The 23531-nt window shown below is 38.4% G+C and overlaps 2 protein-coding genes across 5 annotated transcripts; one reads left to right on the top strand and one right to left on the bottom strand.

Annotated features, from left to right (window-relative positions):
• The first annotated feature begins 174 nt into the window (after nt 1-174).
• Nucleotides 175-10681, top strand: zgc:112980 (uncharacterized protein LOC503706 homolog). The gene is made up of 18 exons (XM_056372473.1): nt 175-223; nt 531-666; nt 756-864; nt 949-1042; nt 1943-2093; nt 2235-2352; nt 3131-3256; nt 3389-3451; nt 3544-3666; nt 3751-3906; nt 4048-4101; nt 4991-5217; nt 5317-5396; nt 6340-6429; nt 6564-6644; nt 6723-6827; nt 7331-7436; nt 10164-10681. Exons 2-18 carry the CDS (start codon nt 540-542, stop codon nt 10310-10312), a joined length of 1959 nt encoding a protein of 652 aa, XP_056228448.1. The 5' UTR covers nt 175-223; nt 531-539; the 3' UTR covers nt 10313-10681.
• smcr8b (Smith-Magenis syndrome chromosome region, candidate 8b) lies at nt 10372-19664 on the bottom strand. 4 transcript variants are annotated; one of them, XM_056372470.1, is made up of 7 exons: nt 18618-19664; nt 18200-18491; nt 16682-17094; nt 15587-16335; nt 14764-15261; nt 13572-14025; nt 10372-12770 (listed from the first exon to the last, which is right to left on the bottom strand). In XM_056372470.1, exons 2-7 carry the CDS (start codon nt 18383-18385, stop codon nt 12323-12325), a joined length of 2748 nt encoding a protein of 915 aa, XP_056228445.1. In that variant the 5' UTR covers nt 18386-18491; nt 18618-19664; the 3' UTR covers nt 10372-12322. The 4 variants fall into 4 exon arrangements, with proteins under 4 accessions (XP_056228445.1, XP_056228444.1, XP_056228447.1 ...); XM_056372469.1 differs by having other exon boundaries at nt 13572-14028; nt 18618-19662; XM_056372472.1 differs by having other exon boundaries at nt 13572-14028; nt 14764-15231; nt 18618-19661.
• Between the last annotated feature and the right edge of the window lie 3867 nt (nt 19665-23531).

Here is a 23531-nt window from a genome sequence, read left to right as displayed (position 1 = left end):
AATGTGAAATAATGAAATTACGCAGTTCAGTCCCAGATTGGTGCTTGTATGTATTTATCTAAAGCTCCATTCTTGTCCAGTAGGTGGCGGTAGTATATTTATGAATCGGCTTGTCAGCCACCTATAAAGACGACGAAGAAGAAAACCCGTCACATCCGGTGCCATCAGATTTGAGAACCCGGCGCGAAAAACTACGATTATTTTGTTTACGCAGACAGCAAAGGTAAGGAAACTGTCACTATGCTCACCGAACAAAAACAACTACTTAAATGTATTTTAATAGGTTTAAGTTACTAGACTTTGTAGTAAACAATAAAATAAATAACTTTTCGGGTGACACGAGCGGCGGTTGTTCATTTAACCGCTCGGTTTCCTGCCTTGAAGAAAGCTAGCTTCTTAAAAGTATGAGAAGAGTGAATGTGATTTTGGCAGGACCGGGTACAGCCAAACTATGTCAGGTGATATTTTGAGTATACTGTATACATACCTGTGAGTTGGCGCTTGCCTTTTCCGTCCCTTTCTTGCGCTAGACATTTCTGATGTGTACAACGGGAGACAATGGAGAAATAATCATCCTCAGTGATGATGAAGACGATGAAGAACATGCTATATCATGCAGTGAATCCTCGGTGCTCATTGTGGAGGTGGAGGATACAAAGAAGAGTGGTAACAACTATATTTACTTTTTACACTAGCGAGTTGTGTGAGATTGGAGGTTATAAATAGTGACCAGCTGCTCCTCCTCTGTGTTTCAGATTTCGTCCTACCTCCAAATGCTCTGGATGAAGACCTGGTCGTGACCTTCTCCCGTCGTGCTGAGGTGCTGCCTCATGCACGCTATGACTGCCCCATACATCCTTTCACGTGAGTAAATCTCCACACACACACTTTGTGAAATACAGTCGTCCAGTAGAGATAATCGCACTGATTCCCTTCTGTCCTCCTCAGGGCTACAGACTGTGAGATCAACGCTCCTGTGGCCAGCAACCAGCTCATGTGTGATCAGTGCTTCTGCTACATCTGCGACAAGCTGGCCTCAGCGGTATGTGTTGATGCAGCCTGTTAAAGATGCTGGTGCCTCCTTGAGTTGCCACATTATTCACAGCCACGTTGACTGTGGAATAATTCAAATTAAAAAAGCAGACACATCAAAAAATAATAAAAAGGGGGTAACCCTTCTCCTTTTCCCACATCGTATCAGTCTCCCAGACACCATCACTCACCTTCGGGCTTGGAAGCATTTTACCATTTTATTTGACACTTTGCTTTTGTCAGTGTCTTTAAATTTAAGAGGTGAAATGTTGCTGAATGACTAGAAGACACAATGTTATAGTACTACAACACTAACACTTTTACAGTACAGCCCAGCTCAAACACCCTGCAGTGAACGCTACCTTTTGTGAAGCTTGTTACGCTTGGTTTCAGTTTTATTTCAATCTAGTAATATCTCTTAACACTGCAACAAAAATCACATTTCCTTCTTTTATAATGCAAATATTTATTGGTTTTAGAAAATATTGCCCTAAAAAATTGGGTTTTTAAAAGGGTGTTTAATAAATGAAACATAACATTGAATGTTACCTCATAAGATTGGCCTGATGGAGGCATGTTTTCCTCTTATAGATATATTATAGATTCTTGATAGATCATGTTGCAAGATATAGTGTCACTGTTGTCATTGGCATTTACTGTGGTGTCATAATAGTGATTTTACCCTGTGATCCCAGCCATATCTCTGAATCTGAACGTTACAAGCTGCACAAAGAGGATGTCGTATTTTAGTTTCACTGTCACATTTTCTGTTGTTTGATCAAGAGTGAAATTACTGACCACAAGGAAAGATTCAATGTTTAAAGCAGGTAAAGATAAAGAAAAATCCAAGTTTTCAAGCTGCAAATGGCTTTTGTTTTTTTCCACATTGTTGTCCTGTGTGTGTGGTCAGTGTGCAATGTGGTGTCACAGTGGCACATGTCACTGCAACAGCCATAAAAGGAGCGACTTCTGGAACAACCTGAGGAATGGCACGCTGCTGGGGGGACTGAAGACTTTCAAACTCACCCTGTCTGAGATAGACGGTCACCTCCGACGTGCAGGTACTCACGCTCATACAAAAACTGTATGTGAACATAAAAATCACATTTACATTTGGGAAAACCCTCAGATTTGAGCCGCTTGTCATCAGCTGTAATTACATGTTAATTCACTACTATTGGATTTGTCTTCCTCTTGTCCAGAAATGATGCTACAGTGCTTCAAACAAGACCTTTCTGCACAGTTATTAATCTTCATGATGGGAAAGACGTTACAGGATTATGGTGTAAACCTGCCAAACCAGAGAGCCCGCATCTTTGAGTGAGTTGTTCAGCAGAGCAGAACAGTTATCCACCCTCACATGATCTTATTCTTTTTATATATCAGAACTCTGTGATTTATCTTTAACACATGAATGTTATCAGGATCTGTCCTCATGTATGCAGAACTTTACCAAAACAAATACCCATTCAATAGTTGTGAGATTCACCACATGGCCAACTTGTGGAGGTTAACTACTGCCACAAAGTAAGAAGCACGTTGTTGTTTAAAATATTATTGTAAGCATTAAGATGTCCCTTAAAGGTACTGCATGGGGTTTTCTTCTAACTTAACAAAAGTTATGTTTACAGTCAGGGTGCTTTATCTTTGAGGTATAACAAATATGATGACTGTATTTCGTCTGCATGAAACATTTACACAGTCTTTTTTTTAAACATATTTAATTGTACATTGTTTACATTCATGTTTACTTAATAGCAGTTTTCTTTTTTTTTTTTTCGGTGCAGTTCTACATTTCTTGGCACGTTACCACACCAAATGTTAAGATTAATCAGATAAATAGTGAATACAACAGCAGAATGTTAAATGTGCCACCTGCATGCTATGTGTGCACATGCACAACACAAATGCAATTGGACCCATTCATGAAAGCACTGCTCTGATCTGGTCAAAAACTGCACAGGGTACCTTTTAATTGGAACCGAGGGGCCCTTACCTTTCTCTCATGTTAGTCACATTTCGACGATTTACCTTATCAACGTATGAAAAGTGATGGCAGTGAAAATTTTCTTTTCTTTTTTTTTTTTTTTTTTTGCAGTTACACCCCTGTGTACGAGTTTGTGTCGTCATTCCTGAACAAAGCAGATGAACAGGATGAAAGAGCTGCTGCCATCATGAGACTTGGAGCTGCTGAAGATTTCGTTAAACATTTTCAACCCTCAGAGTACGCGCACACACACACAAACACGCACACGCACTCACGCATAGAAAGAAGCATTTCCTGTTCTGCATTTATGGTTTCAAGTTTGAATTTTTCTGTCTATTCATTTTCTTTGGTTAATGTGACTCTCTGCAGAGGTCTCATCATACAGTCTGCCTTTGCCTGCGTTGATATGGCTAAAGCGACGTTGCTTCACAGGTAAATACATGGCCACACACACAGAGAACAATGTGTTGTATCTGTGACCAATTCACCTGTAGCTTTATATTTATGTGTTTGGGTTTCTTCAGGGTCGTATCATCAATGCAGAGACAGCTGGTGATGGCTGATTTCACTCCAGAGTTCAACCAAAAACTGCAGAATTTTTACAAGAGACTACAATTACCTGTCAAGCTGAAGACCATGAGGAACAGGTTTGTTCAAATGTCACAACAGTTCATAAGAGCTTTTGTGTTGCACAAGGGGAGTTTTAGTTTAACTTTGTGTGTGTGCTGCAGCCTGTGTGTTCGTCCTTGGGAGGACGTCCTGCTGGTGTCTGTGCTGAAGGGGCAGAATGTGTCAGGTGTTCGCAAAAACAAAGGCAAGCGGGACGTCCTGAGCGAACCGCTTTCTATAGTTCTACTGAGAACAGAGCTGCTACAGCAACAGCACAGGTACTAAATGGATTTAGGAACTCTCATACTGATGTACTATACTGTATATACACACACACACACACACACACACACACACACACACACACACACACACACACACTTACTTAAAAACCAAACCTGGCTGTGTCATGTCTGCAGGTACAGAGAGTTGAGCCGCTACCTGCGTGTCGTCCAGAGTGATGGCTCTGCACTGTGAGTGTTTATGTCCAAACTACCACAAATACTTTACATGCTTTCCTCTTTTACTGTATAAGTGAGTTAATTTCAACTTTTATTTACCAAAGATGGTCTTTTAGGAAGGAATATCTCTTTTCTTACAGTAACAGATGTTTGAAGTCTCGATCTAGGGACGGATAAAGATCAGATTTACATTTTTCTTCATGATGTATTTTGTCAGCACAAATTGAGATGCTTGTGTAGTTCACAGTAAATATTCCCTAAAAATGTAAATAGCACTTTTGTTGTATAGTTGACTGATCATTGTTCAGAGAAAAGTTTGTACATGTTTTCTTTTGTTATAAATTAGATCTGAAACAATTGACATTGACCAAATTTTTCCATGTTACAGCTTCTCAGTTATTAGGATTTTTTTTTTTATTCTTGGGGGAAAAAATGGCTCAAATCTGAATATTTTCTTGAATTCTTAGTTTCTACTTTGATCGTAAACTGAATATACTTCAACAGGTTCGGGAAAATTTTTATGGAAATTTTCTTACTATTTGCTGACATTTTATAGACCAAATGAATAATCTGTTAATCGAGAAAACAAACGGTAGACTAATTGATAAAGAAAATTGTCAGTAGTTCAAATAATATTGATTATAATCTTCATATTTTCTGGTTCTGGACTGTTGGAGATTGTGATGGGCTTTTATTTTCTTGCACAATTATTGAAATGAAGAAGATTAACAAAAAATTAATCAATAATGAAAATAAGTAAGTGAATGCAGGTTCAGAAATTAGAAAAATTAAAGTCTTACTATGTTTGGAAAATAAAATCTCATTCATAGATTTATATATCTAGCCATGATTGGTAACGTCATGTTGTTTACGTGCTGTATCTGGTTTATGTCTCTGGTAGCTTCCAGCAGGTTCAAGACCTCATCCCGTTCTTCATGTGCATGGACGGACACTTCATGACGGCTTGCAACAGTTTGTTCCCCTCGGTGAACGCCCCCGCCTCCCGCTTCACGCCGTCCCTCTTCCTCTTCTATCTCCGCATCTTTGAAACGGCGACGGCACCAAAGCTGACAGTCAGTCAGCCGGCAGAGCTCTGCTGTCCCGATGCACCATGGGAGCCAATTAAAGGTCAGATAAATATATACTGTGTTTCTATCGCCGCCATTTACACAAAAGAAAATCTCAAAACATTTTCTTACATGAGGTGAAACTCCCTCTTCTCTCTAGATGCTGTTCCACTGAAGCGTGCTGAGCTGGTGAAGTTTGCTCTCAGGGTTCAGAGATTCTGCTTTGCTGTCTTCATTGATGTAAGTCTACAACGAACATCCCTGCTTAGTTTGCTTTTTAGAAATGTTTTTGTCCTTCTATATATTGAAAAAACCTGGAGAGACTTGTACAGCTGTAATACAGATTACAAAAAGCCCATTAACCCTACAGATGGGGGACAAATAACAGGAAACGCCTGAAAAATGAGTTACGAACGAAGGTCAGTCACCAGATATTGACCCAGTTGAACACCTATGGGAGATTTTGACGTGTAAGACAGCGCTCTCTTAACTTTTGGAAGAATGGTGTTTGTTCAGAAGAGTTCAGAGCTGCTCTAACAGCATGTGGTGACCCAACACATTACTAAGATACTCTGTTTATTTTTCCTAACATCCCTGCACTGACTTCCGGTAAACACCAGAATTCACATTAAAGGTAATGGAAAATCAAATCAAATGTGTAACTAAGTGTTAAGTGTTTGTGATCTTTACTCAGCTCAGATTGTTAGTAACTCCTCCCGTGTTGCTTTTCACTTAGTTTTCATCGTGTTCTTTCTGGGTTTTAAAGCAGTTACATAAAACACGGCTCTTTCCTGGTGTCATGACAGAAGCCACGCAGACTTCTCAAGTCACCTGTCTCTGCTCCTCTGAGGTCAATTCAAAGTCTGGTGAAGCTGCATTTATTTTATATGCTTTTATGGTCCCCCCGAGGACTTGAGATGTGCACAGACCTGCACTTGCCCTTTTTCAAAACATTTCTTCTCTCTGATGATATTTTTAATGACAGTTGTGTGTGAGCCACTGAGTACAGCTTGTGTGTTGTTTGTTTGTTTGTTTGTTTGTTTGTAGTGACAAACTGATTGTGAATGTTTTTTATTTTCATTTAAACCACACTCAGTTTCCACATGGGTATGAACTAAGCCATATAAATCAAGTTGAGCATTTTCCAGTGTGTGACTGTATGTCTGATGTTTTCCTGATCCAGTCTCAGTGTTGGACTCGTTTACTCACAGTTGTCAACACACCTTCTGGTTCAGTCACCGCTCTACCAGCACCGAACGCAGAGTTTCTACATGTATGTATTTCTAGTTTATTCCCAACTCTTTTCTTCTTTAGAAATTTTCATTTATCTTTAATGGTTGTTTGCACTCTGTGTGTGTGTGTGTGTGTGTGTGTCTGTGTGTGTCTGTCTGTCTGTCTGGACTTCAGGAAGCAAAGGAAGTTGTGAATGATGTGATACTGCACAAGCAGCACGGGTCAAACATACAGATCCCATGGATCTTCCTGGAGGTAAGTGTGTTTAGATGCAAACATCAAGTTCAAACAAGGGGTGATAAACTCTTAATAAATGTGAGTTTGTGTTTACAGGTGTACCCCGATCAGGCCTTGTTACTGTTGGTAACAGGCGCTTTAGGTTTGAGAATCCTCAATGGTGCCCTGAGCCCAGCACTCCCTGTGCTCAACACCTTTAAGGTATTTTTCTCTTCCTCTCCATCTTAGATGTGACATCCTGTGTGGACAAACAGCTTTCACAGTTTTCATGTTCCTCCTCAGCTATTTCTTTAGCTGAAATTCAATATATTGTTTCAGTCTTAAGCTTGTGTTGTTCTCCCAAGAATTCACTGTCATGATCTGTTGCAGTTGCTATGTTCTCAACAGTATGTTCTTTATCCAGTAGCTTTTTAAAGATATCCTAATTTGTTTGAAGTTATAAAAGAAATGGATCAACAAATTTAGGTTAGGGTTCAGATTTCCTCTGTGACCAATGTTTTCCATAGTGGAGGTTGGAATATATACTGTAATAAAAGTAATTTTGACATCTATGGGTGAATTATCTTAAACTTTATATCTCTGATATCTCGTGATAGAAGCAACCTTTTCTCACTTTTTGTCTTTTCCTGAAAACGTCTGGATGAGACATGAAGCTGAAAATGAGGATGTAAACGTTTATAACCGATATTTCTTCTGTCTCTCAGGAGAATGTGTGGGCTCTCCAGTGGCTCTGGGAAAATTTGTCCTCCGACACAGAACGTCTCAACTCCTTCTTACGGGAAATCACACAGGAGGTGGAAAACACATCAGGTGTGTGGGCGTCAATAAATAATGAATCCTTCATTCATTCATTTTCTACCGCTTATCCTCTAGTAGGGTCGTGCACTGAAATCTCAACGTCCATTATCTATCATAGGAGTAAAGTAAGTAAGAAGAATAAAGAAATAAATGTGGAAATATAAACAAGAATGAAATATTTCTCTTCATATTTCCTTTTTTTTAATTTACTTATTTATTCCAGTTTATATTTCCACATTTATTTTCTTATTATTTTATAGATTTATTTAATCTCCATAATAAGTTAAGTCATCTAAAATAGTGACTTTATGCAAAGATGTTTTAGGTTCATAATTTCTCAGCATGAAATTCAGCAACAGGAAAAACATTAAAGGAGTGAACAAGTGATTTGCAACCTTCAGCAACGTCCAGTGGCAAAATGTAAGAACTACACCAACATACACCGCCCGCTGGTCCCTGGCACAGCCAACATTACTGCTCCCCAAAGCCTCACATGAAGTGCTTGTCAGATGGTCTAAAAGTGTCTGAGTCTGACAAGTTTTGTAACTTATTGAAGTTGCAACTTGACAATCACACCCGCTTCACACAGCTATTGGCCAGGTGTGCTGACGTAAGAAAGTAGGCGGGGTTTTAACTTTCTCAAACTCTTATTAATGCTGAATTTATGTCATATCAAAGTAATAGCTCTCACGTTAACATCCGACATACCCGACTGAAAATGAAACAAATACGGACATGTGGCACACACCACAGATCATTGTTCAGTGTCATTATTTCCAAATATAATGTACATTGTGTTATATTTTCAATGCACAAAATTTTAATAATTATTTGACTGTAATCATACAACCACCTTGAGCTTGCAAGTTGTTAACAAAGGAATCTTTCCCATCTTTACCAGTGAATGTGGCATTATTTTTCACCAAACTTCAGTCATATTTCTTGTGTAGTTGAGTGGCAACAACTCAGCACCTTCAAAATTATTCACAGCCTTTTATTTGCTGTTTTAAAATCTTATTTTTTTTTAAGGTTCTCATGGCAGCAGAGATTTGTATCACGTCACCTCCTTACAGGTGGTGTCCGTGTGTGTCGTCATGCATGTGTAGATGGAGCACGAGATACAAATACAAGCATCCACCCATCGACATGTAGCTCTACAGCGCCACCAGTGGTGGAAAACTCTTCAGTGTATTGTTAAATGAAGCTGAAACAACACAGCACCATAACATAGCATCTGTTTGTTTGTGTTTCTGACAGATGGGGATAATTCATTACCCTTTCTTCGTTACATCATGCCCACTCTGTCTTCTTCAACAGAGAGCTGGGACCAGTGAGTCATATTAAATTTATAACCTGCTGAAAAGCACAACGGCCCTTTTGAGCTAGGAAATAGCAGCTGTAAAGTTTTCATTTTCCTTTATGGTGGATGTTAAAGGTAGTGAGAGGCAGTGGATCTGATCTGTTGCCTTTTTTTCCATGTCCTCTCCTGATGTGGTGGTGATCAGCACATATTGTAAGTCGCCCTGCCACCTGTGGTGATCCTTCACTATCGACTTTGCCTGCTGTGGTGTTCAATTTTAACCTTCTGTGTCTGTTCCTCCCGACCAGCGGCTGTTAAACTCTGTCTTCCCCGAGTGAACGTTTCGTCACAGTGTCAGCTGTAAGTCCCACAACTCTCATCAGCTGTTCAGTCCTTCTGGCTTTTGGTTTTCCCCTCAGATTCCACATTTAAAGGAAAAGCCTGTAGTGGCTTCTTTATTTTTAGCAGTGTGAAAAAGCTTTAAAGGCAGGCTGTAAGCTGAAGTACCATGTCGAGTTTTCGCTCACAAACACATCATGTGAAACCTTTAAGGCCTCACAAATATACCGAACATTACCGTCCTCGTAAACCGTTTGCAAATCAGATGTAAACTCTGTAAGTTTAAAAAAAAAAAAAAAAAAAAAAACTGACATGAGTCGTTTTCTTTCCTGCCTTTTGTTGCTGCATTGCTCAATTTACTGCCACCAGCTGTATATCAGCAGAATGGCATTAAACTGAGGGGATGCCTGTTAGTTTCCATGTAGTTCACATTTACGTCACTACCATCTGTGTTCAGCCGAGACCAACTCTTAAACCTGAAGATCATGCAGCAATAATTCTTTACCCCTTTGCATTTTTAATTTAAAATCTGTATTCCTCTCTGTGGAAGTGATTGAGATGATTGTTCTATCAGCTGGAGCTAAACATCACTTCTGCGAACCTCAGTGGAGCTCTTCATTAGACGATTCATCGATTTGACTAAAGATTCATCTGCATCAGTTTTTCTTATCAAATAATTTTCAATTATTTAATAATCAGCAGATTAATCGAAAATGAAGAGTTGTTAGTCGCAGCCCTAAATTATATAGTTCTCAAATTTAGTCAGTCACATCGATCCGACAATCCGTCATTCAGTAGTCAGTGCATCATGAATGACTTTTTACCTTTTTTGATTAATGAATTTAATCAATCATTATAGTTCTTGATTCATTTTCATTTCAGCACTGGTAGTAATTAAGGGTTTGAAGTAGCCCATGAGTTGATGTGTCATAATATATTTTTTCGTCCCCTCAGTGCTTCATCAAAATTGTAAGTGTAATTAAGTAAATGTTAATATGGAACTTAATAATTAAATGATTAAAATTAATGAATCAAAAACTGACTCTGCACAGCTGAAACATTTTTAAAATAATTGTACTTTTTGTTCTTGCTGGTTGCAGCTTGTCCTGATGCACATCGATGCTACTGCCAGAATCGTGAACGTCCTGAAATGCAGAGGTCACTGTGCGGCCGCCTCCTCTGCACAGGCTCAAGTACTGAGAGTTTTCAGTTTCACACAGACGTCGGAGTAAAGCTGCACAGACTGTGATACGCACAATAACATCCTCACTGTTATTCAGTATTTAATAACTGCATAGAGACACAATATGTTGCTTTGTTCTTTAATGGCTTGTTGGTGGGAACTGGCTACAGAGCTCTGCGCTGTATGATTTTTATTTTGTATGTTCATTACCTTCTGGAAATACTTTTGGATATTCTTTTTTTTTTTTATTATTGTAATTGAGGCCATTATGTGACACTTTAAATTAAATTAAAAAGCTGACAGCTTTATGAACCACTTTGGCCAAAAGAAAGGAAAGGAAATATAAGTCTTGGTTGCTGAATTATTTCTTCAAATGTAGAGTTCCTGTGTAAAATATGATTTTATTTATTGTAAATATACACATGCTGAAATCGGCTCATATTTGCATCATTAGAATAACAAAAGTACAGTGTTTAACAGGAGGAGGCTGTTGCTCTGTTTCAGCTGCAGTTCAAATACATTCAAAAGTTTATGTAAAAGTACATGACTAATATACTTTAAATGTCAGTAGTAAAAGTGGGACTAATTTTAACTACAATAACACAATTTCTCTGCTTATATTTTGTTTCAATTTGAATCTGACAAATAACTAAACATTTCAAATAGATATAGTTGAGGGAAGTATTTCCCTGTATGAAGCAGAGTACAAGTATAAAGTGGCATAACATGGAATTATCAAGTAAAGTACGGCTGGTGTACATAAGTACAGTACTTTCAAACAAATCAGATGTTCTGATTGTCAGCTTATTGATTAACGAGTATTCACTGAGGTTCAACTGAACCCTGCTGCACATGTGGTTTAACTGAGGTCTAAAGCCAGAGTGCAGAAAACAGTCAGTGGGGAAAAGTAATTAATTGCATTTACTCAACTACACTTCAGACAGAGTGCTGTACTTTTTACTGCACCATATTTATCTATTAGTTATTTGTTAATTTCCTGGTTTAATTTAAAAAACATAATCTCATAAAAACAAGTATTACATTTCTAACTTCCCCCCCTTGTCCCTCTAGATGCGGATGCTTGTCATGTTTCAGATCTATAGATATTTCACAAATAACTGCAAAGACTATTGAAAAGTCTGAAGAATGGAAACAAATGTGTGTATATAATAAAATATCACTCACTGGGACCTTTTTTACTTTAAAATGAGCTCTTTTACTTTTGATAAAAGATTGATTAAAGTGAATTTTGCTGATAATACTTATGTACTTTTACTTGAGTGGGATTTTGAATGTTGGATTTTTATTTGTAATGGAGTATTGATACTTTTACCTGAATACTCCCACCACTGGTAATTATTAAAATTAAACTTTTGTTCTTTACCACATGCCCGTCCTGCATGAAGCTCGATGTACAATTTTCAGTGTCCATCCAGTTTTAGCTTCGGCCCAGTTGAACCGGTGCTTGTTTCAACAGCAATGATGTTAAGTCCTGAAAAATTAACCCCTCTGAACCGAGTTGGTCTGGCTCAATGCTAAATGACACAGCAACAAGCTTTTATAAGAGTTAAGGAGGACAGAAGCACCAAACTCCAACATCTAGCAGCCTCGGTACCACGCTGCCTTCACAGTACTCACAGATCTACAAAAGGGTTTTTTTTTTTTTTTGCACAATGTTCATCTGTGGCTCAATTATCTTGAATTACAAAGAGTTCATAGGTATTCCAGTGATTGGGCTACATTTTAAAAACACTGCAATTAAAAAAACAAACAAACAATACTTCAGGTGTAGTGGCTGCCAGCACATCAAGGTTTTTGGTGCCCCAGGCACGAGTGCACTAATGTTCAGTATTCCAGAGATACATGACCCAAAGCTGGAATCATACACACACACACACACACACACACACACGCACACACACACACACAAACACAGCAGATTAAAACATTACAAGTGTGATTCTTTTGTCTTCACAGTGCCAGATGATGTTTAACCTTCTGCTTCAGTCATGGAGAGAGATCAGTGCATTTTGTCGAAGCGATAAGAATCTTTTGTTCCTCCTGTGTCTTTGGACTCTATGTTGTGTATGTATTTCTGTGGAGCTGCGCTGAGCCATAAGAAAATCTTAAAACCGGAGGTCCACGTCCTGCGTGGCGCTGTTTGACGAGGTCAGACAGGAAGCTCATCACTCTCAAATCGTTTTCACTGCTGCAGAATCCTCGTGTGACCAGAAAATCCTCGCCTCCTGAATCTTCCTTCCCTCCTGCAGCGCTTAGACGTTGGGCAGCAGGACTAAACGTGTACAGCAGAGCCTGGTTGGCCAGCACAGTCAGGCAGCTCTCCAGGTGCAGCAGGTAGGTGATGCCTCGGCTGATGCCAGTGTGATGATTGGCCAGTCTGCCGACGAGAGAGCCGGAGTATGATGGACAGCGCAGAGTCCTCTGGTCCAGGTCCAGCAAGGCCAAATAACGACTGTAGCGAGTCAGAGAGTGGATAATGGTGGACGAGGAGCTGGAGGATGATCTGGTCAAGAAGAAAAAGAGGTGAGTATTAATTACAAAGTATGTTTTTATGAGTACATACTGAATGCATTCAGTAAAGCTGCGTAGATAACAACAGTTATCACGGTGGGTCACATGATAAAGTAGTTAAGGCTGCAGATACAGAACAGACAGCATTTACAGACCCACATACGCCAACCCCCACCCTACTCAGCATGAAACACCAAGGGAGGGGAGAAAGGAGGAAACAGAAAAAAAGACGATAACAAACAAAATAATAACGATAAGTAAATAAAAAGAATTGAGTAGATAAAAGGATACAAATACAAGTAACCCTGTTCAGTCCTCTTGTGAAATGTTAAGCAGATCAATATATTTCAGACGGGGGGTTCCAGGTTTCTTCAAATGTCTTTATTGAACCCGTGAGAGAGGATCTAAGTTTCTCAAGTTTAACATTATGCAGAACTTCAGCAGGATCAAATGTCCGGCCAGTGAAAGTGTAAAGCCACATAGTGATAGAGTGACCAAAATGACAGATATAAGCCCAGTTTACAGTTTCCAATACATTCAACCAGAATGTTTTTCACATGGTACAAGACCATAATGATTAACGTGGTAATAATAACAACGTTGTATAGTGAATTAGTGAATTTTATGTAGAATTTAATTCATTGGATAGGTCCGTCCCCAGATCTTGTTGAGTTTTGAGGCGTTATTTCAAGGTTGTGCCATATTGTGCATACAAGCAATATTCAAAGCTGCATTAGTAGATTTTTTTCCCTTTTGGCCAGTAATCATGAGCTGACAGTGTGTTATGGCGTACCTGTGTATTCCTATCAGTCTCCACGTGAGCAGGTCGGTCAGTTGAAGTGGCATGGACAGAGACGGCATCACTGCATTTCCATCAGGACCGGGAGCAGGCAGGAAGAGACTCAGAGCGTCCACCAGCTTCCTGACCAAACCCTCGTCTCCTCCGACGACAACCAGTGGCCGGCCGCTCAGGAGGCAAAATACGGCATGCTGGGAGAATGAGTTCTGTTTGATGAACCTGAGGGCTCTGAGTCCAGCCTTCCTTCTCCTCCTCTTATCTAAATGGGCGTTGCTGTGGATATTTTGGGTGGGAGATGGGGGTTCTGAGGAGCCCGTAAAGCTGGTGCAGTCAGACGCTTCGTCGATGCTCAGCAGCCTGAGAGGAGCGCAGGGTGGAGACCAGCGGTCCACCTCCACTGACTGCAACGTCTGATGGGCTTCAGACCACTTTGGCATCAACTTCACCGCTTCTGTAAAAAACAGTTTCCCCAGTTAATGAAAAGATCAATCTGAGAGGTCACAAGATATTTAACAAGAAAGTAAAGAAGAGCTTCTGAAACAGAACTTTAAAGCTCTAAACTAAATGTTATTTTAATGTTACAGCTCACTGACATACAAAACCTGTAATAGGTGATCTGATAGGGCATCAATTGGCTATTTAGGATTTTTTCTCCCCCTCTACCCCCTTACTATACATATTTTATATTATATCGTGGAGTAGTCCACCCCCCGTAATTTAAAGACTTCCTGTAATCTCATGTGTATTTAAACTTATATTTTAAGTGCGCTATTGCATTGTTACCGAAGGATTCCCTGTGGAACCTGTTCTACACATGATTTCCTTTTTACGGTTTTATATCGTGCCTCAGTTGTGAACATGTAACAGGACCTTTTGAACCTTATTACTGTGCACTTATGTGGATAATAGCAAACTAATAATAGCAAAATTTATTGAGCACAGAGAACATTTTTGTTTGCTCAAATAAAATTATTCCTTGCATGATAAAATACATCTAGAAATAACCATTTGTGCTCCTCCAAATTCTTTAATTGTGCGTACAGTATTGGAGTGTAAATATAATTCCATAACCTCCAGTTATTTGGCAATAATGAAAAGAACTTTCGAAGAACTGTTAGTGTAGAGATACAGTTACAGAGATGCTGAGGAATCATTTTATTATCCACCTGATTTATTTATTTATTACCTTGTTGTAGTTTGGGCGTCTTCTCAAGATTGTTGTCTTCATGGACTTGATTCTTCTTCAAACTCTCGATGGCCGGTTCCTCTTTGATCACGGCGCCATCACTGAGGGTTATTTGCTTTAAAGGCTTGTCCTCATCAACACAACCATCATCTTTCTGAACAGGAAGTTCATTTTCATTTTCATTTCCTGTAGTAGCTGCATTCAGTATTTTCTCCTCTATGAGAGCATCGTCAGCCTTACACTCCGTCAGTGTTTCTTCCTCGTTGTCAAAGCCATTGCTCAGAGGTTGGTGCTCCGCATCTTCCTCTGTGATGGCGGTGAGGTCATCTGGAAAGATGGACTCGGTGGTGCTCAGAACCTCAATGCTGTCCTCGCTGTTGGCTCGTCTGGCGTACGCTCGCACACGCCTGGCGCCTGCATCTACTGTCGCTCGCCTGACAGACGTGTCCATCAGCATGACCGGTGTTTCTGCTGAAGAGAGTAAACTGTCAGCTGGACCTGTTGTAATAGAGGCGTATTGTAATATGACTGGATTCATCTTTTTTTTGATTAGTCAAGTTAATTACTCTGTCTATACAATGTCTGACTGACATCAGACTAACTTATCATCCTTAGAGACGCGTTGCTAGCAACATGACTTCAAAGAGCTTGTTTCAAATTGTTTGTTTTGCCTGACCAACAGCCCAAAATCAAAAAGAATTCATTTTACATTGATACAGAGCAGCAGATCGTCCCGTTTGAGAAGCTGAAACTAGGTGGTGTTTGGTATTTTTGCTTGATAAGGGATTTAAACGATTAACTGATTATCTGTCAGTGGACGTACCTCTGCTGTCAGATCCAGCGATGGCATGTTGCGTCCGATAAGATTTCTCAGTCCCGAGCACTTCAATGCTGTCGCCACTGCTCACACTTCCTGTCATCTCCGTGGCAATGCTGGGGTCAGGGGTCACTGTCCCGGCTTCTCCTGCCTCCAGTTTGATCGGGATCTCCTCCACACAGGAGCAGAATGATTCCAGGCTCATTGGCTCTGACACCTCAACAACGCTCTTACTCGCCCTCTGTAGCTCTGGCTCAGTGCTCTCCCTCTCCTCCTCCTCTTCATCCTCTGGTCTCCACAGCTCAAACAGGAAGTTGGTGAGCATGAGCCTCCTGGAAAGCGAACGTGACACGCGAGCAGTTCGCAGGACACTCCTGTCACCACGAAGGCTGCGCTCTGTGTCTGCTAGCTGATCCTTCATTAAGGAGAGGAAGTAACCATTGCAGAGCTCGTGCAGCTGCTTCAGACGGTGCTCGGACTTGTAGGAGTTGGAGGTGGAGGTGGAGGCGGAGGGACAGAGCTCAGGAGGCAGTAACGCAGTAGGATCAGTAAGGGAGTCAGCTGGGTCGTAGGGCAGAAAGTCAGGCTGTTTGAGCTTCCTGTTTGGGTAGGATGTGACCTGGCGGAGGAGGTCTCTGTGATTTAATATTGAACGCTCTACAGCTTCAAGATCTCCGTCTTTCTCTCCAACTTCTGTGAACCCATTTACTGTCGTCACATGTTCTGTCTCCTGCAGCAAAGTCAACCGTGTGTACCTGAAACAGAGAGTTGTATTTAGTCAGCAGACTTAAAGACTGAAAGGTGGTGTTTCACTGCCCGGTTTCTCTGCCTGGAAACCTAAGGTCTGTTTTACTCCTGACTTCACCCAGGCTGGGTGCTCTGTGTGCTCTGTTGTTTAATGTGGCTGATTGGATTTCTGCCCAGAACTGTGAGGGTGTATATCGACTAAACTCAACCGGCATCACTCTCACTGTCCCGTTAGCTTTGTTGCATCTGTTAACGCGGGACAAATTACTGTAATAATAATCTAATATCAGCCAATAACCAGTGGTGTATGCTGATGTATCAGTCAGGCTCTAATACATAGCTACATGATCTTACTCGAGTTCTTGCAGTTTTCTCTGCAGCTCCATAGAGAACGCCTGCCTGTTTCCCGTCTTAAGGCTGTCAGACGCCTGAGAGAAGCATGTCGACAGTTCGGAGAAGTTCTCCATCAGCTTCGCCTGGTCCGAACACACGTAGGCCATACAGAAAGGACGCACCATGCCGCGAGCCTCCAGGTCGTACAGGGTCAGGTGGTGAACGTATGCAAAAGCATCCTCCGCTGAGTCTCCCAGGATCACTTTGGAGTCCTCGCTGAAGTTGAGGCGGGGGCCGGGGGTGGCATGAGTAGTGTGGACGGGGCCGGACGCCTGGTAATCCACAGACATGAGGCGAACAGAGAAGTGGTTGAGGTCAAAGGTGCCGATGACCCTGGGGTCGTCCGGTATCGTCAGTACAGGTTTTGGACCCACCTGAAAACACAGAAGAGATTTGTAGGGCTGAAAAACACCAAACTTTCTCTCCATTTTGATGATTTGCTGCTTTCCTCTGTTTTATAATAGAAACCTGAAGACATTTGCTCTGTTACCTCAGGCTCTGGGAACTGTGATGGATCTTCTTTTTTTGTTTTTTAACAATATTCTGACATTTTATAGACAAAACAATTTATCAGGGAAAATAAATGGACGGATTTATCCATAATGAAAATAATTATTAGGTGCAGCTTAATTAGGTAATTAGGTGCGGCAGTTTTTTCTTTCATAAAACCATGATGTGAAAGTTGTTGACATATTTGGAGAAACTGACACGAGATCACAGGAGAGATTAGCTCTAAACGTTTCTCTGTGGAAAGTTGGTTTCCAGTACTATACATTTTCAAGACACTCATTTCTCTGGGGAATGCTGTGCTTGTTGATATTTCTACTAATATCTGTGATTGTTTTAATGATTGTGTCAGTGTGTGTGATGGTTGCTGTGTGTCACTGACTTGCTGTCTTGTGATAAGTATGTATATAGTTTGTTCTCAAGACTCTCTTGCAAAAAAAAGATCTTAATCTCACTGTGACTTCCTGAATAAACAACACCATTACTTTTGAGACACCATTACCCTGACAACAACTGAGCCGCAACATAGCAATATGACTTCACTGTGTAGATCCAAAAACCAAAGAGGAAATTTAAATAAATATTAAAAATTAAATATTCCACATATTTTCATGAACTTCAGTGCTTTGTTTAAGTTAAACAACTAAAAGAAAAAAGAGGTAATTCATATATGTGAGTGTTGTTTGGCCAAAATAATCAAGCAATGCATATCATTATTATTACTGAATCCTACAAAGTTACACTGCAAAACTATAACATACAAACATTTATATTATGTAGTTTAATATATCATTATTATCATACACCTCAAGTTCATTTTGCTGTTAATACTTGTGAGATTTTGAATGAAGGATTTGATGAGTATTTCACATTTCTGTATTGGTGCTTTTGGTTGAGTACAGAATCTGAATACATTGTTGTACTTTGTGGAGAACAGCAGTGTTTTCCATATTCTAAAACAAACACACTCACCTGCTCTGAGAATTCAGCCACCAGTATAAAGTCTCTGCGGAACTGGGCGGAGGTGGTCCAGGGGTGGGAGGGAGGTGAAAGGGGGACAGAGAGCTCTTCAGGTAGACTCTGAGCCTCCTGGTCCTCCTCTCCTTCCCCAAACCCCTCTGTGCCGGTGAAGGCCAATAGGTCCGGTGACCCGATCATTTTCAGACAGTGAGGCTGGTCAACCCATGGAGGGGCTTACAAGGCGCTTTTATGTTCTCAGCGGCGGCGGTGTCCCGGTGCCCCCGGCCCTCAGTCGGTGAGTCAGCTGTTCAGACCGGGTGCAACAACAACAACAACCAGAGAGTTAAAAAACTTGTTGCGCAGTTGACTACACTCATGAAGCGATGTGTACTGAAGCTTCACCAAATTAAAAATTCAATGAGTGTCTTACCCGTTAACTTTCAACAGCAACAGTCGCGTAAACAAGCGGCGTTTTCGGGAACAGGCATCTGAGAAAACTTAACGGAGAAGCGAAAGTCCCCTGTGGGCGGCAGTCACACGGTTAGCTAACCTTTGTCCCGGGTTTTGTGTTCCTCTTTCTCGTAATTAGTAAGCAAACTTTCAGCCTAGAACTTGTGCCTCGGAGTCACATATCTGACCGGCAAACAGAATCCTCTACACCCATATTAAGCCATGTGACAGCCGGTGGGCCGGTGCCGCGCGGGTGCCGCTCGCTTGTGTAGAGAAAGCGGCGCTTCATGAATACAAGGCTGGAGTAACGAAGACTTCCGGTCATCAGTTTCAAAGTAAAAACTTTTTTTTTGGAACATCTGCTGGAAATACACTCAGTTGACAGTTTATTAGGGTCATGCAATAAATCATCCCTTCATGAAGGTTATAATGTTCAGTTTTTATTTAAACTATTTAAAAGAGGTGTTGATTCAACTATATCATTTTGGAGGACAAAAGGTGTGGTGCTGTTGAACTGTTTTGCCTTTTATTCCTGGCTGGATTAGTACTGAGGCAAAGTGCAAGAGCAACTGCCCCAAATTGCTTGTCAATTGTTGCAAAATTAATTTTCTGTCAATTCACTAATCCACTTTTTAATCTCGTTTGGGGTAGTGTTTTGTGCAATACAGTTCAACAGGACCACTGACTACATCCTCCAACGCCAACATTAAGTTTAAACAACAACAACAAAAACATTTTAACCTTTATAAAGGTAGGGTTTATTGCAGGACTGTTGTAAAGCCAATCACATAATTTATTAACAGAAATGCAATTTCCCAGGTCAATAACTCAAATGAATCCCAAAACTACCACAGTTTCATTATTTATGTAGCATAACCTATAACCCAGTAAAACGTGGTCTCATCTGCCTTCAGCACACCTGTGCAAGTAGCTACTGTTTCTGTTTAAGACAGCACCAAGGAACTGAGGCGGAGAAGAAAATCTGATTATGGTGACACTACTTGAATGAGATGAGTATGAATAAAAGTGAATTGACCAACCTATTATGTGGTGTGTTTCTTTGGTTGAAGATTTTACTGCAACAATTGGACAATGGTGCCATAGTGTGGTAAGATATTACAACATAAAGGTAGAGTAAGACATAAAAAGTCATAAAAACATGATAGTAGAGTAAGGAGTAAAGAGTCATAGAAACTTCATAGTATAGTAAGGCATAAAAACATCATGGTATAATAAGGCATAAAAAGACATAAAGACGAAGTATATTAAAGCATAAAAACGTCATACTATAGTGAGGAGTAAAAAGTCATAAAAACATCATACTATAGTAAGTCATAAAAAGTCATAGTATAGTAAGGCATAAAAAGTCATAAAAATGACATAGTATTATAGTAAGGCATAAGAAGTCATAGTATAGTAAGGCTTGAAAAGTCATAAAAACGTCATAGTATAATAAGGCATAATAAGTCGTAAAAACATCATAGTATAGTAAGGCATAAAAAGTCATAAAAACGACAAAGTATGGTAAGGCATAAAAAGTCATAGTATAGTAAGTCATAAAAAGTCATAAAAACGACATAGGATAGTAAGCCATAAAAAGTCATAAAAATGACATAGTATACGAAGGCATAAAAAGTCACAGTATAATAAGTCATAAAGAGTCATAGTATAGTAAGGCATGAAAAGTCATAAAAACGTCATAGTATATTAAGGCATAAAAAGTCATAAAAATGACATAGTCTGGTAAGGCATAAAAAGTCATAGTATAGTAAGGCATAAAAAGTCATAAAAACGACATAGTATAGTAAGTCATAAAAAGGCATAAAAACGACATAGTATAGTAAGTCATAAAAAGGCATAAAAACGACATAGTATAGTAAGGCATAAAAAGTCATAGTATAGTAAGGCATAAAAAGTCATAAAAATGACATAATATAGTAAGGCATAAAAAGTCATAGTATAGTAAGGCTTGAAAAGTCATAAAAACGTCATAATATAATAAGGCATAATAAGTCATAAAAACATCATAGTATAGTAAGGCATAAAAAGTCATAAAAACGACAAAGTATGGTAAGGCATAAAAAGTCACAGTATAGTAAGTCATAAAAAGTCATAAAAACGACATAGGATAGTAAGCCATAAAAAGTCATAAAAATGACATAGTATACTAATGCATAAAAAGTCACAGTATAGTAAGTCATAAAGAGTCATAGTATAGTAAGGCATGAAAAGTCATAAAAACGTCATAGTATATTAAGGCATAAAAAGTCATAAAAATGACATAGTATAGTAAGGCATAAAAAGTCATAGTATAGTAAGGCATAAAAAGTCATAAAAACGACATAGTATAGTAAGTCATAAAAAGGCATAAAAACGACATAGTATAGTAAGGCATAAAAAGTCAAAAAAACGTCATAGTATAGTAAGGCATAAAAAGTCATAAAAACGTCATAGTATAGTAAGTCATAAAAAGGCATAAAAACGACATAGTATAGTAAGGCATAAAAAGTCATAGTATAGTAAGGCATAAAAAGTCATAAAAATGACATAGTATAGTAAGGCATAAGAAGTCATAGTATAGTAAGGCTTGAAAAGTCATAAAAACGTCATAGTATAATAAGGCATAATAATTCATAAAAACATCATAGTATAGTAAGGCATAAAAAGTCATAAAAACGACAAAGTATGGTAAGGCATAAAAAGTCACAGTATAGTAAGTCATAAAAAGTCATAAAAACGACATAGGATAGTAAGCCATAAAAAGTCATAAAAATGACATAGTATACTAAGGCATAAAAAGTCACAGTATAGTAAGTCATAAAGAGTCATAGTATAGTAAGGCATGAAAAGTCATAAAAACGTCATAGTATATTAAGGCATAAAAAGTCATAAAAATGACGTAGTATAGTAAGGCATAAAAAGTCAAAAAAACGTCATAGTATAGTAAGGCATAAAAAGTCATAAAAACGTCATAGTATAGTAAGTCATAAAAAGTCATAAAAACGACATAGTATAGTAAGGCATAAAAAGTCATAGTATAGTAAGGCATAAAAAGTAATTAAAATGACATAGTATAGTAAGGCATAAAAAGTCATAGTATAGCAAGGCATAAAAAGGCATAAAAAGTCATAGTATAGTAAGGCATAAAAAGTCATAAAAACGTCATAGTATAGTAAGGCATAAAAAGTCACAGTATAGTAAGTCATAAAGAGTCATAGTATAGTAAGGCATGAAAAGTCATAAAAACGTCATAGTATATTAAGGCATAAAAAGTCATAAAAATGACATAGTATAGTAAGGCATAAAAAGTCATAGTATAGTAAGGCATAAAAAGTCATAAAAACGTCATAGTATAATAAGGCATAATAAGTCATAAAAACATCATAGTATAGTAAGGCATAAAAAGTCATAGTATAGTAAGGCATAAAAAGTCATAAAAATGACATAGTATAGTAAGGCATAAGAAGTCATAGTATAGTAAGGCTTGAAAAGTCATAAAAACGTCATAGTATAATAAGGCATAATAAGTCATAAAAACATCATAGTATAGTAAGGCATAAAAAGTCATAAAAACGACAAAGTATGGTAAGGCATAAAAAGTCATAGTATAGTAAGTCATAAAAAGTCATAAAAACGACATAGGATAGTAAGCCATAAAAAGTCATAAAAATGACATAGTATACTAAGGCATAAAAAGTCACAGTATAGTAAGTCATAAAGAGTCATAGTATAGTAAGGCATGAAAAGTCATAAAAACGTCATAGTATATTAAGGCATAAAAAGTCATAAAAATGACGTAGTATAGTAAGGCATAAAAAGTCAAAAAAACGTCATAGTATAGTAAGGCATAAAAAGTCATAAAAACGTCATAGTATAGTAAGTCATAAAAAGTCATAAAAACGACATAGTATAGTAAGGCATAAAAAGTCACAGTATAGTAAGTCATAAAAAGTCATAGTATAGCAAGGCATAAAAAGTAATTAAAATGACATAGTATAGTAAGGCATAAAAAGTCATAGTATAGCAAGGCATAAAAAGGCATAAAAAGTCATAGTATAGTAAGGCATAAAAAGTCATAAAAACGTCATAGTATAGTAAGGCATAAAAAGTCACAGTATAGTAAGTCATAAAGAGTCATAGTATAGTAAGGCATGAAAAGTCATAAAAACGTCATAGTATATTAAGGCATAAAAAGTCATAAAAATGACAGTATAGTAAGGCATAAAAAGTCATAGTATAGTAAGGCATAAAAAGTCATAAAAACGTCATAGTATAATAAGGCATAATAAGTCATAAAAACATCATAGTATAGTAAGGCATAAAAAGTCATAGTATAGTAAGGCATAAAAAGTCATAAAAATGACATAGTATAGTAAGGCATAAGAAGTCATAGTATAGTAAGGCTTGAAAAGTCATAAAAACGTCATAGTATAATAAGGCATAATAAGTCATAAAAACATCATAGTATAGTAAGGCATAAAAAGTCATAAAAACGACAAAGTATGGTAAGGCATAAAAAGTCATAGTATAGTAAGTCATAAAAAGTCATAAAAACGACATAGGATAGTAAGCCATAAAAAGTCATAAAAATGACATAGTATAATAAGGCATAATAAGTCATAAAAACATCATAGTATAGTAAGGCATAAAAAGTCATAGTATAGTAAGGCATAAAAAGTCATAAAAATGACATAGTATAGTAAGGCATAAGAAGTCATAGTATAGTAAGGCTTGAAAAGTCATAAAAACGTCATAGTATAATAAGGCATAATAAGTCATAAAAACATCATAGTATAGTAAGGCATAAAAAGTCATAAAAACGACAAAGTATGGTAAGGCATAAAAAGTCATAGTATAGTAAGTCATAAAAAGTCATAAAAACGACATAGGATAG

The sequence above is a fragment of the Seriola aureovittata genome, chromosome 3 (genome assembly GCF_021018895.1).
Source record: "Seriola aureovittata isolate HTS-2021-v1 ecotype China chromosome 3, ASM2101889v1, whole genome shotgun sequence".
In the NCBI taxonomy this organism is placed as follows: domain Eukaryota; kingdom Metazoa; phylum Chordata; class Actinopteri; order Carangiformes; family Carangidae; genus Seriola; species Seriola aureovittata.
This window is presented reverse-complemented; position numbering and strand designations above follow the sequence as displayed.

Coding starts and splice junctions, on each gene's coding strand:
- smcr8b (XM_056372469.1), bottom strand. CDS start 18,385: ATGATCGGGTCACCGGACCTATTGGCCTTCACCGGCACAGAGGGGTTT. Junction 16,336..16,681: donor AGAAAACTGCAAGAACTCGA/GTAAGATCATGT, acceptor TCTCTGTTTCAG/GTACACACGGTTGACTTTGC. Junction 14,029..14,763: donor GACGCCCAAACTACAACAAG/GTAATAAATAAA, acceptor TGTTTTTTACAG/AAGCGGTGAAGTTGATGCCA.
- zgc:112980 (XM_056372473.1), top strand. CDS start 540: ATGTGTACAACGGGAGACAATGGAGAAATAATCATCCTCAGTGATGAT. Junction 865..948: donor TGCCCCATACATCCTTTCAC/GTGAGTAAATCT, acceptor TGTCCTCCTCAG/GGCTACAGACTGTGAGATCA. Junction 6,430..6,563: donor CGAACGCAGAGTTTCTACAT/GTATGTATTTCT, acceptor TCTGGACTTCAG/GAAGCAAAGGAAGTTGTGAA.